Source organism: Argiope bruennichi, chromosome 2 (genome assembly GCF_947563725.1).
Source record: "Argiope bruennichi chromosome 2, qqArgBrue1.1, whole genome shotgun sequence".
NCBI lineage: Eukaryota > Metazoa > Arthropoda > Arachnida > Araneae > Araneidae > Argiope > Argiope bruennichi.
This window is the reverse complement of record NC_079152.1, coordinates 141,121,984-141,141,814: the sequence shown is the minus strand read 5'-3', so window position 1 is coordinate 141,141,814 and position 19,831 is coordinate 141,121,984. Positions and strand designations below refer to the sequence as shown.

The window sequence follows — 19,831 nt, the reverse complement described above, 5'->3', positions numbered from 1 at the left end:
CGATTTGCATTTAAAACTTCTCTTGTGGTGTAATTTTTTTTCTGCGAATAAAAATAAGGTAGGTAGGTACTTCTGAGGTAGTTCTGTACTTTAAAAGCAGCTGAAAAATACAATTTTAGAAAATAATTGCGTGACACGAAATTACCAAACATTTATATTTTACATTTGCTAAACATTTATATTTTACATTCAAGCTATGTATTTCTTTTTAGCACGAAATGTAACCAAATGATAACTTCCAATACGATCCATGGGTCTTCTAGCGTTAGTTGCGAAACATCTCCTAGCATTAAAGATATTTTGTTTCATGTATAATTCGTGTTTCATCTGAAAATCCCAAAACATTGTATGTTAATAAAATATATAAACAAACAGCAGCTTCCTTACCACCTTTTTTTTTTTAAATTATTTCCAATTTTACGATACTGCACCATCTGAAAGCAAAATTGGATATCAAAATGTTTTATTAAACGGGAAAAAAGTTCCCGGGAAAACGGGAAAAAGCCATTTCAAGAATTTTAATTCAAACTTCACTCTTCTACATCCATTAATTTATTTTAAATTTACGAATAAATTTTAAAATTTACCAAGTACTTTTGATACACCTTGTAAAAATGAATGAATTATTATGCTAGAATATTGGCAATTTTGCCCTTTTTCGTATAGATATCATAATTTAATTTGTTTTACCTAACGACTTTTGCCAAGTTGAATTTTCTTATCTAATGCTTGTTAAAATCATGTAATATTCTCCAGTGCTCTTGATGAAAACATGGAATACTCTTTTCCAATGATTGTAAAAAATCTTGCATTGCTTTGCAGTGCTCTTGATGAGAATACTGAATACGTGTACCGTGTCCGAGCTTATACCGCCAAAGGCCCTGGTCCTTGGAGCAGCCCTGCGACAGTGCACACTCCTGGAGACGTTCCGACTGCCCCCACGAATGTGCAAGCCATGGCAACTTCAGAAACAACAGTCCTTGTTTGGTGGGATCAAGTACCCTATTTCTTGGACATCCTGGGATATAAAGTAATTATAATAATGAATCGATTAATCATTAAATCGATTGTATGTACAGTTTTTATATACCATTTAAGAGTGTGCTTTCCTGAATACTTTTCAGTATTTTCGACACTTTATTCTCTATCATAAATTTAATGTGATCTAATGTGCATAGAAAAAAAATGATGATCATCAAAAATTTCAGACTTCAAGATTTTAATATATTTCTAAAAAATTTGAAAACGTCAGCTTTCAAAAAATTATTTTTGAGATATTGATATATTTTCCAGTAGTTTATGTTATAATTTGTCTTTTCAATTATTCATTAAGTTATTTGAAATTATGTACGTATTTATAGTAATTTCGTTTTGAGATAGGCTACTCCGAGGCCTTCAATCCTTGTGCGTTCCGTTGCCTGCCACACAAGTGGCAAGGCTTATATGGCTCAAATGAGGCTCAATAGCGCCATCTGGAGGAACAAAAAACTGTTACAGGAAGCAGACCTGTAATGACGGGCCAAATCTTCAAGTGGATACGCCTTTCCTAAATGCACAATCAGTTTTCGTTACTGTTATGTAAAACTTTACAAAAAAAAATAAAAAAAAATAGGGTTGTTGCTTTTTTCAACAGATAGGTTAACATTCATATTAAATTGAAATATTCCAAACATTTTTAATTGCTGCATTCTTTTACTTTTGCGTTGCCACTCTATACAATGGAATTATCTGTATGCTAGTTAATATAAATATTACTGCCACTAATTTTTTTAAATTTGGAAATTGGAAAAAAATTAAAATAACAAATCTGCATCATACACAAGATTTTTTTTTTTTTTTTTTTTTGTCAGTTTTATCATGATATAATCTGGAATTTCTTATTTTCCAATATTATGCGCAGAAATAGTCAAAAGAAATAAGAATAAAGCAAATAACACTGAAAAAAAACGCCAGCAGAAGAGTTAATTTTGAATCATTATAGGAAACTTTTACTGGTGCTAATCTAGAAAATTTAGTCGAATAATATATAGGCAATAAGATTTTTGCGTTTGTGGAAGTGTACGAAAACATCACGAAAGTGTTAATTTTAATCTATTTTAATAATATTTGCATTCATTTTGCGTAATGTTTAGAATGCAACTTAATCACTTCTATAGGTTCTGTACACACTGACGACCGTCGAAGACCTTGAAGAATGGCACGAAAAAGAAGTCCCTCTTACGTGGTCAGCAGAACTCACAGGTCTGGACACGCATGCCATGTATGCTATCCGTGTCGCAGCTGCAACTCGACAAGGATTAGGACGCCTGTCAGAACTCATAACTGTGCGAGTGACACCGACAGGTAAGCTTGTGCATAGATAACATTATACATAGAAGCATAAAATGCTTTTACGCTCTTTTATTTCTTTTTTATTTTAATAAGGATGAAATTTTGTAATCTTCATATTTATCATTTGCTTCTTGATGTAAAATTTTCAATAGTTATTAGCTCTTACTGACAATACAATATTTTAACATTGTCATAATTTGTTTATCTATTGATTGATGGAATTTAATTTAATTTTGATTTTTTATGAATGGCGACATCTTGTAGCGAATTTGAGAAAACATTTATTGCAAGCTTCCGTAATGTTTATAGTAATGAATTACGAAATATATTTTAATGAAAAGAAGAAAAGGAAAATATATGCTGTGTTTAAGCAGTGCAGTGAATATTCAAGGGGAACTAAAAATAGGATTAAAATTCTAATTTTCTTAGGATATTTCTAGTAACATGTCAAGTTTGTATGATTATGTTACTACCTCCATTTTTTTTTTCTGATTAAAAACTTTCTACTTTTTACTACTTTAATTTACTTTGTTACCTTTACTAAATAACTTTTGATTTTTTAACAAATAATAATAAGTCCTTACTCCTCCTTTTAATAATAACTTGTTTTAATTTAATATAACTTGTAATTAATAACTATAACTTTAATAATACTTGTTTTTGTTTCTATCTTTTAATTAAAACCATTTAGTGCGTAATTGCTTCTTGGTTAATTGTTACCCATTAAGAAAAGTTCAATATTGTAATTATATTTTTTATTAATTAATTGAAATTTTTAATTTTCCTTCATAGTGCCAGAGCATATTGTATCAAAATCATTTTTACAATATTTTAAAACTCAGCATAAGCTTTTCCGTGTAACTAATTTTATTTATGTACCATTCAGTTTTTATTTTTTATCAAATTTTTTAAAAAAAATATTTTTAAGTATATTGCGCAAATAAATAAAGTAAAAATAAATAATAGTTGCGTAAGTAAAAATATTTTTAAGTATATTTTTTTATTGTTTGAGTTAATGGATTTTTACTCTCGTACTTTAAGAGCAATATTAAATACAATTTTGCATGCATTTTACCGCTGGTATTATAGAGTCAAAGGCAAATTTACATATTTCAATTGTGTTCAAATTAACAGTTTTTTTTAAAATTTAAATTATCTAATTTTTTTTAATCTTGGGATCTATGGTTTTCCAAACTCACTACCAATTATCATCACCGCTGACACGAATTAAAATTTCACGTAACTGCTGATTAATGGATAATTGAGTGCTGAAAGTATTTAAACAGCATATTGTCATCGGAAATATACATGCTTGCAAGATTTCAATACTCGAGCACGTCAGGAATTTAGTGAAAAGTCTATTACGAAATTCCAACTTTGCAAACATTAAACAAATCAAATGAAGCAAGAATTCCATTACTTCATAACAGGTAGGTAACTGTTCTCATTTTTATGTACCCGTAATGTGGTTAGTTTATTACGCTGGTTATATTATTATTATAGTCAATATTGAGAATTTTCGTGGGTCTATTTATGACATATCTTTTTACTTAAACAATTAACATGACTATCGTTAAGAGTTTTTCATGTTTCAAATAATATCTCTAGTGTCCTGAAATGGTACCGAAATGTCGCCTATACATAATACATAACCAACCCCATAAATCTTCTTGATTGAAATAATATTAACAATTGTTTAAATGGTACTGAGATGCTGCTTAATTTAACATACAGTTAAAAACGATAGGCAAATAACAAAAATTATGTTATAGCGCGCACTTTAATTCTTTGATAACTGCTGAACTCACTTCAAGTACTTAAACTCCTCCCCTTTCGAGCATTTGACCCGCCGTTGCGACTCAATTAATCCCAACTCCGTTTTCCGGTACTTATTCCGCAACTCAGCAATCACATTAAACAAGGGATCCGCTATGTAGAGAGTGGGAGTCAGCGAACCCATTGATCAGAGGTTCCATTTAATCTCTCCAAGTACACCTCTAAGCTTTCTCAATTCCCCGATTAAACAATCTGGTAAATGTCCCACAGACACGGCTAAAGGGGGAAAAAAGCGATGTGCGGTAGACTATAAGCTTCTTTCGCTTTTATTTCTCCTTGATCGCTTCGCTCATACTACAGGGCATTATCAGATATTGTGCGATTGTAATGGGATTTCTTCGAGGCTCCCTTCCCGCTGACCGAGGGAATGACCCGTGTCCCGATGACCCCTCCTCGCTATATTAAGCCAGTGCGAAAGACGAGCTTATTGCAATTGATTTATCTTTGCAATGACGTCCTTTGACAAATGTTGCTTTCGCCATCTTTCTATCTCCGTTACATTCTTGGCGACTTTCTGTTGCAAAGTGGCCCATGTCTGTTCTTACTTTCAAGGACAAAAATGGTTGGCACATTTATAATCGCTCATCTTCCACATTGATAACTGTTCTTGTGTTTTAGCGTTTTTCATCTGAAGGAAAATTGTTCATACTTAAATCACATTGCTTCTTGTTTTAAAAAAATGGCTAATGGTTGCCAGAAAATAGCTATTTGTCCATTAAATACTTTCCCATTTACCGATCCTAGTGCTTTATGAAGAAGGGAGCGTGGCCTATTAGTCCTTATTTGCGATTCCTTGTATCTTAGAGAGCATTAATAGTGTCTTTTTATTATAGTACAATTAAAAATAGCAAGCAAATTATAATGTTGAGATATTCATATACAGTAAAAACTCTTTAAATAGCCACCGATGTCATTTTTCTTCCTGTCAAATTATCATGTCATTTAGTCACACAAACATTTAATTAATTAAAATAGCCGTAGCTCAAAAGGATTGATTTTTTTTTTGTCGTTTAATTATTCCTTTATAAAAATCAGGTTGCCGATATCTTCAGCGCAAGTAAGTGCACGGGAAGTGATCCAACTCAAAGTTCAGATTCTTGCTTACCCTAAAAGTTGGCAAGCAACCGGGGAAAACCGTAAATCGTCAGGGAATTCCTAGAGCTCGGGAAAGATCAGGGGAAAATATTTTAAAACTAGGATTTTTTTATATCAACAATTCTTATGGAACTTGACAATTCGTTGATATTTTTTCATACATAGAATGAAGTAACGTTGGCAATTAATGAAAATCAATCAATCGATCTAATCTTTCCATTCAAACTCATTTTATATCTATACGATTTCTTCTCTAATTTTAATAACATTGTAAGTATATTTTGCTTCAGTACTTTTTATTGCTTCAAATACTACATTTAACGCACATGCACGGTGTGACAATATTAAGTGTGTGTGTATGTGCGTGCGCGCTCGCTCGCTCATGCGTTAGAAGTAAGAATAAATGGATACATTTTTTTAATAAAGAAATAAATCAAAGTATCTTACTTCAATGTTATGGATCGAGGCTTCAGATTTCCTTTAAGTTTTTAATGTATGTATTTGTCTTATCAAGAACGCTTGCTGTTTAGAAATTGAAAATTATTCATAATTGATTTCATGAAAGCGAACAAGAAATATTTTTATTGTTCTGGGTGCGGGAGGGGGATGGAATTAGATTACTGTATTTAGTCAATTTTCCGTTGAATTTCATTTTATTGTTGTTTGTTAGCTTATAGATTGAATTTGTATATCATAAATTTGGACAAAAATAGCAATATACATTAATATTCTGATCATAAATTGTATCTCTTCTTCCTTTCGAACGTTTTCATTTTCAGAATATCAAAGACTTTCTCCCTTTCTTCATGGCTGAAATATTTTTCCGTAGTTCGCGTTAAAAATGTTCAACTCATTCTAAAAGTAAAAAAGCACATGAAATGTTCAAGATGATTGGTAGCTCGCTCAAAATATCGATATTTTTGGGGCCTCAAAAAAATACAGAATCGTATAAAAGAAATATGTTCGCCATTTGACATTATGTATCGCATGAAATATTTCTATCTGCTTGAAAATAAATACGCTTTTTTCAGATGCATATCTTGAACTTGTTTCTCTCTTCTTTAAAAAAAAATTTTATCAAAAAAGATAACAGTAAGAACTGTTTTATAAACCCATATTAAATAGTTTCTCCTATTAGTAAAGCAAAAAAGAAGAAATATTGTTGATCTTGTAAGCTTATTTTAGCTATCGTTATTAGAATAATAATCAGTATGGTATAATTTAATGTTTCCTTTAAAATTTTATATTTTTTACTTTCTTGTATATGTAGTATAGAGAAAATATAGTAATCGTAAAAAAATTCGATTTTGACGATTTCCATGTTTTAGACTTCCTTGTGTTCGAAAGACACATTTTTAGGAGATGTCGATCTGTGTATGGCAAAGATAATTCAAAAACGCTTTGAACTAGACCAGGGATGGCGAACCAGTGGTACGCGACACAAGATTTTGGGCACGCCGGCAATCAAAACGGTTTGCATTTTGGTTCAAAATAACAAAGTTCATTATAAAGTATTACGAACAAACGCGACTGTTCCCATTCTATTTAAAATTTCCCATTCCATCTTTTAAAAAACACATATATTTGTACGGCTGTTAAAAATTCGCTTGTTGAGAAAGACATTGATTTGAAAAGAATTGTTTCATTAACTGATGGAGCTTCAAATATGGTGGGAATAAATTGTTTTCATTAGTTTATTTCAAACAGACATAGGGCATTCGATTCTTGAATTTCACTGCATTCTCATTCGCGTTTTTGGCGCTGGACTGCATGTTTTCAGGAACGATATTATTACAAGAAACTACAAGTACTTCCTAAATTTGAAATATATATATATATATATATATATATATATATATATATATATATATATATATATATATATATATATGTACCTGAGAAACCAGACGAAGAAAAATTATCGAGGAATTTATTTCCGTTATTGATTCTTCAATTAAGGAATTTTCAACGAGATGTTCTCAGTTCAAAGAATTATCGGAAACGCTCATATTTATTATGTACCCTGATGTGACTTCATTTGATAAATTGAATGAGTCCCAATTCTATTAGTTGGAAATTAAAGAATTTGAAATGCAACTGATGGATTTTCAGTCCATATAGATTCAAAAATTTATTGAAACAAGGAAAAAGTGGGAATTGATTCAAACAAAAAGATTAACAAGCGTATAAATAAAAATGCCAGTAACGAAATTTTGTAAGCATGGAATTCGGTTCCAAACACATTTAACTGTTTTGTGAAGTTGGCTCATGCTATTTTAGCCATATTTTCATCCACATATGCCTGCGAGTCATTATTGTCAGAGGTGAGTAGCATTAAAGACTCTCTTAGAAACCGTTTGGCAGATGACACCCTTTCAACATGCATTCTGCTAAAAGTAACATCTTCCAACCCTAATATAGGTTATTTGTCATCTAATTTGCAAGCACAGAAGTCACACTAACGTTACTTTAATTTGAATTATTCGTATAACTTAAACCTTTACTTCTAAACAGTGCAAAATATATATTTCGCAGTAAATAAAGAGTTTTGAGTTGTTAGTATTTAGTTTTATTATTATAACAATAATCAAAAGTCAAAATTATTTGACGGCACATGTATACCTCATTAAACATTTCTTAGAAAAGATGGCACGTTGATCCATAAGGGTTCGCCACCCCTGAACTAGACAATTGAAATTTGGTAAATAGCTTTTACAACAAATTTGTAGATTTCTATCAAATTTTGATTGAAACCTGCGGAGAAAGTCTTTCTGATCGGCTGTTATAAGTTTATACGATAATTACAAAATGAAGAGAGCTAGATAGATAAAATTCGGTACACATATTTAACATCTGTAGTTTAGATACCTGACAAATTTTGAGCCAAATCCAAAAAGAGGTTGACCATCTGCCGGTCTGTATTTTCTGAAACCTGTAAGAGCGATAACTCAAAAACGCAATGATGACTACAAGTCCAGTTTTGTGTCAAATCTTTGTTTAAATCCATAGAGAAAAACGTGTCTAAAGACAAATTCGATTTTCGTATACTATTAACGCTTGCCAAGGATTAATTGCCAAAATAACTCACCAAAGATGACACGGTAGATTCGGTAGAAATGTTAAATTCACGCCAAAAGTTAAGTTTCGAAACTATTGTACGCCATTGCATTAGTAAGACAAGTTTATTAGAGAGTAGGTGAGAAAGTTCAGGGAAAAACCACTCTTGCTAATTTACCATTATAGACTTAGTTAAAAATTTATGCCGTATGTAAATTTAGTTATAATATTTAATTGTTTTTATTTTTTGTTGAAATACAATAATTTTCTTGCAGATAAATGGTTCTAAAATTTGTATTACTTTTTTTCTAGATGTACCGACTCTTCTTAGAGCGCAGGAAGTGACAACTCACTCAATGCTGTTGACCTGGAAAGCGCCATCAAAACTAGATCCAATTAAATATAAGGCAAGTTAATTTATTATTTATATACATTTAATGCAGAAAACAGTTTTTAAATCTTTAAAAATCTTAAATTTCCCTTCTTTGGTCAGAATTATTCATTCAATATATACAAGTTTGGTAAATGATTCTGGTGAAGTTGGCGACCATTTCTTAATTCTTAGAATAATCATTAAACGCTTCTCCTGTCGTGTCTACTTGCCAGAATTCTTTCGATTCCACTCGATTGACTTATTCTATTTGTGTGGCTTATTCTATTGCAAATGCTTTTAATATAAAAATGCGGAAGAATGACATTTCGAAATATTTTGGCAAAGAGGATATTGGCGAAAGATACTTTCTTCCCTCTCTATTTTTCGAGTCATTGAAATGCAATATTTTTGTTCCCTCCCATGTGTTACCCATTCTTGTTTTCACTCATTAGTGATAAACACGAGGTTATACAACAAGGCAGAAAAGAAATTTTTTTATGTCGGCTGTTTAGATAGACGCTGCTGCCGAATGAAATCCTGAAGATTTAATAGTAAAATATTGGCATCACCTGTAAGACAAAGATAATGATTGTTTTTAAATATTATAATGAATCGGGCATTAATTCTTTACAGATATCGTACAGTGCTCATAAGGAATTCTACGACAGCCATGGTCTTCTTCAGGAGCTTCCCATACCTCCTCAAGATGAAATAGTCGATGCCATGACGACAGAACTTCGAGTGGACAATCTCATGCCCTTTACCAGTTATCAAGTGAACATTACTGCCATTCCCCACGACGAAACTTTCCGACCTCCTGCCAAAATAACCGTTACGACTGCCATGGCCGGTAAACGAGTTGTGGTTTATTGATTTTAAAATAAGTACAGTCACACATGTTTTTATGCCATAGTTGTGTTTTTATAAAAAAAAAAATCGCACAAAAAAGTATTAAGTAACTTCATAAATAACTATAACAAATCATTTTTTACATCATATTAAAGAAAAAAATTTTATCGGCTGCTTAAAAATATCTCACTTAGAAAATCTGTCAAAGGTTTACGAAATAAGGAGAAAGTGTTTTTCAAATAAAATAAATAATTAAATTATGCATGGATGCACTTTTAAAAAAATTTAATTTCTCATTTTAAGCATGCAAAATTTTCAAAATATATATAATTTCATACCACTCGTCGTAATTCAAAACGCGGATCTTTTTTTAATGAAGTAGTTCAAAGTCACTTTCATCACAAAGATATAAAGAAATGATTTATTTTTGGAATATATTATTTATTTTATTTTAGAATATTGGAGTTAGTTGTCATGATATGTTATACATTTTATATTATACACATTGTAATAGTGTGCATATGTACATTAAACATACCAACAGTGTTATAATGCTAACACCGTTGGAATTTATATACCACATAAAAAAGAATCGTATAAAAAAAGGCCATACAAAAACAGGTTTGACGGTAATATAAATAATATAAGATACAGAACAACAAATTTATTAATCCTTTTTTACTACGCATGATCTCTATACAAATCAGAACTACGGCGTTACCTTTGAATACTTCAACAAACACGATAGCAGATGCTTTGAAAGAAATGTGGGTTCGACGCCCAGTTCCATCGCAGATCAACTGTGTCAGTGGATCTGGTATAAGATTAATTTGTTATCGCACGTAAAACATCATGCCGTTGGGAAAACATTTGTTGAATATGGTATCCGTTGCCACATCGTAATCGTCATTCAGTAATGATACGAAATGACAAAATTCTTCCTCTGTGTAACTTCGAAACTAAATATCATCTTCTTGTCAGTTTTGTGTACTATCCAGTAAATGAAATTTTAGGTATATTCCTATAGGAAGACTACCTACTGCAATGGTTCTCATGATGAGACATCGGGAAAATTTCTACTTTTCTTTACCAATCATAGTCTCTAAAACGCAAAACCACCCTTCACTCAAAGGTCATATAAGAGTATAACGCTTTGCACATGTTATCTTTTGAACAGGAGAACTAGAGTAATTTTGTTTGAATTTTACTGGCTTGAAATATTTTGCTAGAAATGTAAAAATCTCAAACGAATTAGTAAATGAGAGGGTGTGGAAATGTTGGGAAGTTGAAATTTTCATTTCGCCATAACTTCCTTAATATTGAAGATAAAACAAAATCCAATTAGCCGAATTAACGCCCCATTAAGACGAACAATTTTTGTATTTAAAGTTCTTTGATAATCAGGGGCTGAAAAATAATTTTCAAGTGCTGATTTTGACTGTTTCTAACATCAATAATTTATGTTGCCAGATAGTTACTTAGATGTAAATTAATTTACCTTTGCCTTCCAGCTTGCCGAAATGAATTTTTTTTTATTTCGTTGTAGTATTTAAATTTACATTGAATTAAGGAATTAAGTAAAAATGCGATGTTATTTCTGCAGCGAATTATGACGCCACTTAATATTTTATTTTATTTTTATAAATGTTAAAAAATCGATGCAAGTTGCACAAATGATAGTGGGTAAATATGTTAATTTATTAATGTAACCACTCAAGGCATATCAAATTCAGTGCTAAATAAAACGGCTTACAAGATCCTTTTCATTAAATTTGAAATCATTTTTATCGCAGTAGTCATTCGTATTGAAGATATATTCTTGAGATGCTTTATTAACTTTCAGCAAAGCACTCACTTTTATTTGAAGGCAGTTGATACCAATAACGTTACCCGGTATGATAATATATTTTCATGTCTTATTTTATCAATTTAAAACACAAAATTCTCTTATTTTCTGTAACTTTTTAAAAAATTAAATTGAGAATATCTGTTTCATGAATCAGTTTTTAAATCTGACTGTTTCTGGGAAAAGTTTTAAATTGCATCAAACGATTTTTGAAAACCACCGAAAGTTTATTTTTTCAATAAATTATTAATACATTTTAAAGAATAATATACAGTTCAAATCAACATATCGAGTGACATACAAATTCATTCGAATTTTCCGTTATCCCACTCAACAGGAATAACCAAATTAAAGATAAAATAATAATTTATATATATCAAGGCATTCTATAAAACCTTCCTATTTCGTAATATTTGTAAGCAAAATTTGAAGAAAATCTATTTTGCAATTTAGATTTCTGAAGCACACAAACGTTTTATAATAAATATAATTCGAAAACATGCGAATGAGCCTACTTATATAGTATTCTTATCAGTTCTTATCTCTTTGCATTTACATTACTATTTTTGCTCGAAACTGAAACCTATTTTTAAAATCTTAACTTTGATGTTTACATATGTTGAAGAATCTCAGAGAAACTTGTCAGAATGTTGGCGACCCCAATATTTCTCTATGTGATACCACCTGTAACCTTGCTAATGAGTTTAAGTAGCTCTACTTTAATCTTTCACATTCATATTTTATAAGATATGTTTCGTTGATAAAATTCTATATGCTCTTCTTTTTCACCCATTCATTTATATTTGAATTTTTGCAGCTCCCAAACCTATGGTGAAGCCAGATTCGTTTGGAGTTCATAACAATATGGAGATCACAGTTGTTCTACCTCAGGCATCTGAAGAATATGGCCCCATTAGTCACTACTTCCTTGTTGTTGTCCCTGAACAATTTGCTACAAAAGAGCCAGATGACTTTACAATTGAAGAAGTGAGTTTATTGTATCGAATAAGAAGGGGTGACAGTTTCAAATAACATCTGTCTTAATTTGTTTGCCAATAATAATTGTTCTTCTATGCAGAATATCAGTCTGATATAAAATTTAAAATGTTGTCGAAGTAAAAAGAATTGCTCATATATTTAAAAATTATAATTTAAGTTTTTATATAATTATTTATTAAGAATGTCTAATAGATTTATTATTATTCTTAAAAATTGGGGTTTTTTAAATTAATTGCATATTTTAATATTAACTTCAAGTTCTGAGTTGTGTATTCTTTATACATTATACATTGGCAAATGAAAGGACTTTACTTTTTAGCTCGTAACTGAAACGCAACGCCAAAATATATTTTAATAATCATTTTTCCCCTTCGAATTTATAAAGAAAAAGATTCAAAACATGTACGCAATCATTTGACAACACGAAAACGATAAATATCGATCAGTCATTATTCGACTGTTAAGTTGGCGTCTATCTTGTTTTTAATTTTGCTGTTAAACTTTTTGATCCAACAAAATATTGAATATGGGGCTCACGTTTCATATAGTCCGGATCTATCTCCTTGATGCATTTTTTATTTGAAATTCAAACAATTAATCAGAAGCTTTTCTAATCAATGGCATTTTTGAAGAATGCCATGATGGCTCTAAAGAACATATCAAAAGATTAATTCCAAATTTTTTTCGATTTATTCAAGTGTATGCAGTTAGAAATTTGATTTTTTTTTTTTTTTTTTTTTTTTTTATAATTCTTTCATAGTATTTTTCCCCAATAAATTTCTTTTTTATGTCAACTGTATTTGCATTCGTTATTACAAAAACATTTTATTATGAAATTACTATTGAAATAAGAAACAGTAATATCATACGACATCATTGCTTATAATTGAAGTAATTTTAATAATTATTTTATTCTCATATATCATTTCTGCATATTCCTTAGTTAACTGCAACCAAACCTGATCAGACTGGTCCCTTCATTGCTGCCAAATTTCTACGAAGAACGATGCCTGAGAATTTTTCATTGGGTGACGGCAAAATGTACATGGGTTTCGTTAACCGCCACTTGTTGCATGGGGTTCGATACAAGGTTTTTGTGAGAGCTGTCGTGGACACCCCTCATAAGGTAGATAATCAACTTTGTTCTTACTAAAAATTTTGTTTCATGTGTATAGTTTAATTTTTTTATTACTTTCACTATAAAATATTTATATTGTTTTCACAAATACAAAAATATGTAGAATCTTACAGTACCTCATACAAATAGACGAGAATGGAATCAAATCGTTATCGTGACATCGAATCCATGACATATCTTTCAGATAGAATTACATGAAACAATGGTTGTTATGTAGAATTCAAAACCACTTTAATTGTATAATTATATGCCATCAGTTAGATTGTAGAGTTCTTTCTTGACACAAAATAAAAGCACACTCAAAGTGTCCATTGGTCTAAAACATATTTACCTATTTGTATGAAATGAAAACGCAAATACGTAATTTATTTTAAATAATGTGTGTTGATTCTTTGTATTTTCAAGCAAATGTTCGCTTTTGCTTGAAATAAATAAAATAAATAATTGTTTAAATAATTTGTTGTTGATAAAAAAAATAACACCCACAAATGTGTATGCGTTATTACAAATATAACATGTCTTAAAGATTGATGCATTATTTATTAATTGAATATTAATTATTTATTAATCTAGACGAATTTATTAATACTCACAATTTCTTTCATTTAAAAATGACAAATCCAATTTTCTTCTGAAATTCTTGTTAAAATTTTCATTCGTCTTCTTGTACATTATCATATGGCCATATAAAATTTATTTGTGCAAATTCACTAATCCCTTTATAATAATAGCAATTAAAGCACATTTTCATTCAATGTAAAATCTTTTCGTATAAAACAGAAATGGCTTCTGTCTTCTTCAATCTTTTATTTTGCTGATTTCAATTTTTAATTTTTTAATGGCTAATTATTTATTTTAATAAACAATTTTTAAAAAGTTCGTTTGATTAAATTAAAACAAAAGTATAAATAATAATTAATAATAATCGTTCCCTGCATCTCTCTCAAGACAAAAACAATTTCAAGTATTTTTCAAATAATACCTCTTTTGATATTTCCTGTGAACTTTAACGCAACTGTCCTGTGAACTTAACAATCTCAACAACTGCACCTTAGCCATCATACCAATTGCCAATTGTTCATTAGCCAATTTTCCTTTTTTCTTATTTTTAAAAATGTACACATTTCCCTCAAATTAAATATCAAACTCATTCATTACAGTTAGTCATTCATACAGCCATAATCACTCCTGCTTATTATTTGAATTTTGGTTTTATTTATCGTTCTCATAAAACGTTTCGAAATTTTTTTTCATTAATGATTCTTATACAGAATAGAAATGCGTTAAAGTTGAAAGCTATCTTTTTATATAATATTAATTTAACCATTCACTTAAAAAATTTTCTTTTATATATGCTTATAGGGCAAAAAATTATAATCGATTGCCTATCCTTGAAATGCCCTTTATATTTAGACAACACACACTTACTTTAAATCCTATAGTCATCGATTTTCTCGACCGCCTTTTCATCCACACTAAACTCTAAAACCTGCATCATTTCCCAGTCATCCCTCCACAAACACACACAGCACAAAAAAAATAATAATCTTTCTCATAAAAATTCAACTACTAATCCCCCCCTGAGACCCCTTAAATTAAGAATGAACTCTTCCACCCACTCCTTTGGACGATTGCCCAATGCAACGTCCCCCGAATCCTTGAATGCCCTCAGTGGTATCCAACACTGCTTGCCTTGTATCGCTTAATTCGCAAGGCCTACTGTCATCCACCCCAACAGACGAAACATCCGTCTGATTGTCTCCACACCGAGTAGAAATCGATAGAAAGAGACTGAGGAATCGGTTGCTGTGTCGTAAAGTAAATCTTTCTTGTTTCTTTCCTTCCAGAGTCTGTATACCAGCAGCCCTTTCTCGGACAGCCTGAGTTTGGACATGGCAGCAGCTCCTGGTCACCCCGTACTGGTGGGCAGCGGGGGCATTTGGGACAAGACTGACCGGCCGGACATCTCGGAGATCGACGGCAGCTCGGAGGAGGCTGGGGTCATCTGGATCGTTGCACCCGTTCTCCTGCTGCTCATTATTATCACTTTTATCGTTGTCTTAGTCCTGCTGAGGAGGTATGCTTATTTTTAGTATGAATATGTTTATCTAAGCTTATGAGATTAAATTTTGCATCAGATTATGTATGGATTGTTTGGCAAAAGGATGAGTTATAGCTATTTTTGGGGGTTTTGCCTATTGTGGTATTTATTATTTAAAAATAATATTATAACAATAGGGCAAATAAGCGATACAGAAAGGAATAATATCAAATGATGGGAGAAAAGATAAAGGAGGTTGTACATGAGGATGGTACGAAAACAAAGATCATAATTATTGTCGTAATACACTGATTCTCAATGTTTTGTGGTCCAATTTGTCATTATAGTTTCGAATTTTGCCTTCTATTCTATTTTGAAATTATTTCTTTCATTATTTTTTGTGTTCTTATATGAATTGACTTATTTTTAAACTATATACATGAGAGGAATTTGTTCAACATGTTTTAAAATTAAAAAATTCTTTAAAATAATTTTCATTTTTTTTTTTCATATTTTCATTCTTCTATTTTGCTTTGAGCCTCTTTGTAATGTTCACTTCATTGCAGCACACTTCTAATGGCGAGGACTCAACAGGCTGAGAAAATCTGTCGTTCTAACACTTTTCTTGAAAATAATATTTTTATAATTAATTTTGCCCTTCAAACAAAATGTTTCATGTGTAATTCCAGTAGCAACAACAACAAATCCAGCAACGTTATGGGAAGATATATATATGTGTTGCGTTAAATTAATAAAGTGATTATGTATAATTACCTGTGATTATCCACAATCTTCACTAAACTTTTTGGTGATTAGGAATAATCACCAGTTTATTACTTTTACAGTAATACATATACAACTTAGTTTATTAATTTGTAGAAATCTTATTTTTTTCAAGTACTCTTATTAAAAATACATGATCAGAATGAAAAAAAGTTGCCTTTTCCGTAGAAATACACTTGCTATTTTTTTGTTTTAATTTTCTATACATTTTTAGTTTTTTTTTATGCTATGCAATAATATAAAATCTCAAAGCAGTATCATTAAAAGTTTTCTGCATAAGATTGATAGGGATGTGAAAACAGTGTTCTACGTAATGTTTGAAATGCAAAAGAAAACAATTACAAGTGATGAAAAGATTCGCTTTTTTATATATATGCACACTTTTTTGATAAATTCATATAACTCACATTTTATTTTATTTGATATATTATTATTACTTATTTTTGTGTTGTTGTTGTTTTCAAATAATTTCATATAAGCTTCAAAATAAAGAGCACATTAAATTGCATTATTAAGTTCCAACGCATTTCTTTCAGTAGGTGCTAGTTTGAGATTAAAAGCGGTTAGAAGATTTTCTTACTAATTTTAGTTCATTTTGTTTGTTTTTTTAAGACATAACAAGATAAGATTTTGAAACAACGTGGAAGTGTATTTATCAACGCTTTTAATCTCAGTTAAATCGGATGTTCAGATTATCAATTTAATGGTTAAAGATTATTTTAAATCTGTGGAGGATTTTTCGGCAGAGGAATACTGTCTAAATGAATCACTCTGCATTAAAGATTTATGCCATACCATTTCGTATATATTCGTATTATTCCAACGAATATATTCGTATATATTCCGACAAAAAAATATAAAATTAAAATTCCGTTGGAAATTTTAATGTCACGTGCTTGTCTGTCATGCACTGATGGCAAAGAAGCATGTGACATACTTTTGAAAATTATACTCCATAAATACTCCAATTATTAAATAAAAGTATTATGTTAGTATCCTTATCAAGTTCACACAGTTCTACTTCTCATACTTTTAATTTATATTCTGATGCGGTTTGATTTTTCTAATAGAGAAAATCACTCCATTAGCAAAAAGTTGGCAAATAGGTAATCCAAATTTCAGCTATTTGATCATCGGGCAGTTTTAAAAGCCATTTCTACCATTTATGTCCTTTCAGTGATTGTACCGCCATCTGTTGTGCTTGAATTAAACTATTTATTATTGTTATTCTATTTTTTTTTTTTTTTTTTTTCATTTTTTTATTCTAAATTCTTAAGGTTGAAAAACGCTGTACTAATAAAGCTATACATTTGAGCTTGAAAATATGTAACGTTGCTCATGAAAATGTAATCATTAATTTAAATATTGTATTGTATTTGGAATTTATATCGCTTTTAAAGTTTTTCTTCATGCATTCTTCTTTAGTATTGTTACCTTTTAATTCAGTGGCATTGCAATAGAGAACGGAATGTGCGCAGATACTTAGGTCCCATTTAGGCAAAACATTAATCCTTTCTTATTGTGAAATATGAGGAGAAGCGAAAAAGTAAACCTATGCTTCGGCGTCATTTAGTCTTGGCAAATCACTAATGCTTTCTAAGGGGAGGGGGGATAGAAATAATCACATTGTTTCCTGCGCATTCAGCATCACTATGTTACCGCTCAAACTTGCCTCAAAACAAACAAACAAACAATCTTGTATTTGCCAGTTTACAATCGCTTTTTACCCCTAGAATATTTATATATATATATATATATCTTGCAAAATATATCCGCAGTCCTTTTATTTGAATTTACTTAAGATTTTAGATTACTTAAAGCAGTACTTTCAAATTTTGTATTTAAAAAAATTATGTGCATTTTATTAGAAATGCTGCAGAATATTTAAATATATAATTTATTACAGCCGTATTAATCTAATAGCGCATACTTATTGTATAATATTGTTTGATATTAAATAATATTCTCACTATTATTTATTATTGTTAATTATTGAATAATATGACATAGCATCGCATAGTATTTTACAATATTGTGCAAAAGGCTTTGCTATTCGGATATTGTTGTTATTAATACTCTTGAAAAATTACATCACATTTTGACCCATTATCCCTTGGTTCAGTTTCTTTGTTTCACTTCACAAATAGTGCAATAATTGTAAAGTTAATAATATCTAGAAAATTATTGCAATAAAATATCAAATTTACGAAATCATAAAAAGAATTACCTCAAAATTACTTAAGCTGTTTTTGCTTGCTACTTGCATAAAATATTTTAAATTCAATTTATCTTTTTCCCTGCAATTTTTTAAAATGTAAATATAAAATCCTTTATTTGGATATTATTTAGAAAGAATTTGTATATATTGTCCTTCAATAAAGTCCTTTTCAAATAAAAGGATATGTTTTCATCACAAATATGAAGGGAAGAGGACATCTTTAACGACCTAACAAAGGCGTTATACCCTTGTTTTTTCCAGGCGTCGACAGCTGGCGAAGACACCTGCTGGCGAAACAACCATGAAACTCCTGATGAACGTGGCAGACCGCGAAATGGTCGCCCACCCTACTGACCCGGTCGAAATCAGGCGGATCAACTACCAAACGCCGGCCATGATCAACCACCCTCCCATACCGGTCTCCGAACTCGCCAACCACATCGAGAGGCTGAAAGCCAACGATAACGTTCTCTTCTCACAGGAATATGAGGTTAGAATAACAAAATTTGTTTGGAATGGATGTAGATTTTTTTGGCTTAAGATTTTCAAACGAGACAAGCAGTGCGATAATTAAAATTTACTCCAGTATAAGATTCTGAACTCATAACATATAATAAATATGACTTTAAAAAGTTTTATAACGTAGGAAAATTTAGAGACTTTTAGATATGCAAAAAGGCTAATAACATACTTAAAATGTTTAATTGAAAATTTTTATACTGAGCAAAAGTCGAGCAATTGAGTTAAATATTAATCCTTAAGACCATTGACTCCTCTATCGATTACAGTTGCTAAACACTGTAATTCATGCAAGAACAAATATTAAATGTTTTATACAAAAATCATGGCAAGTGATTTCCTTGAAACTTTCACGCACGTTTCTAATAAACATGTTATCGCAAAGAACGCCTTGCCTGTTATTGACGTACAATATTTACAAAATATTAAGCTTTGGTGTTAATTTAGCAGTTTTACTGAATCTATCGTGTGAACCTTGGCGACATTTTTAGGATTGATCTAGTTTGCGGTTAATAGTATTCGAATTCGTATTTTAGACATGTTTTTCCCAACCAATTAAAACAACAATTTGATACATAACTATGCATTTAGTTATAAAATCCCGTTCAAAATTTGATATATTTAACTAATTCCGTTTTGAGTTATCGTGTTTATACGTTTCCGACAGGACAGACAAACAAACGGTTAAACCCTTATTGGATTTGGCACAAAATTTGATAGGTGTCTACACTACAGATGTTAAATCT

General features: G+C 30.5%; 1 protein-coding gene across 15 annotated transcripts in view; it reads left to right on the top strand.

Annotated features, from left to right (window-relative positions):
• The window catches only part of LOC129962049 (tyrosine-protein phosphatase Lar-like), a 648,630-nt gene that overhangs the window by 608,469 nt on the left and 20,330 nt on the right, over positions 1–19,831 (top strand). For 12 of the 15 annotated variants that reach the window (XM_056075746.1, XM_056075747.1, XM_056075754.1 and 9 more), the window contains 8 exons: positions 823–1,030; positions 2,157–2,343; positions 8,632–8,726; positions 9,326–9,542; positions 12,205–12,374; positions 13,330–13,512; positions 15,372–15,601; positions 18,804–19,056. In XM_056075746.1, the coding sequence (XP_055931721.1) occupies positions 823–1,030; positions 2,157–2,343; positions 8,632–8,726; positions 9,326–9,542; positions 12,205–12,374; positions 13,330–13,512; positions 15,372–15,601; positions 18,804–19,056 (1,543 nt within the window). The remainder of the gene's footprint in view (positions 1–822; positions 1,031–2,156; positions 2,344–8,631; positions 8,727–9,325; positions 9,543–12,204; positions 12,375–13,329; positions 13,513–15,371; positions 15,602–18,803; positions 19,057–19,831) is intronic. The other 3 variants (XM_056075759.1, XM_056075756.1, XM_056075752.1) reach the window with 1 other exon arrangement.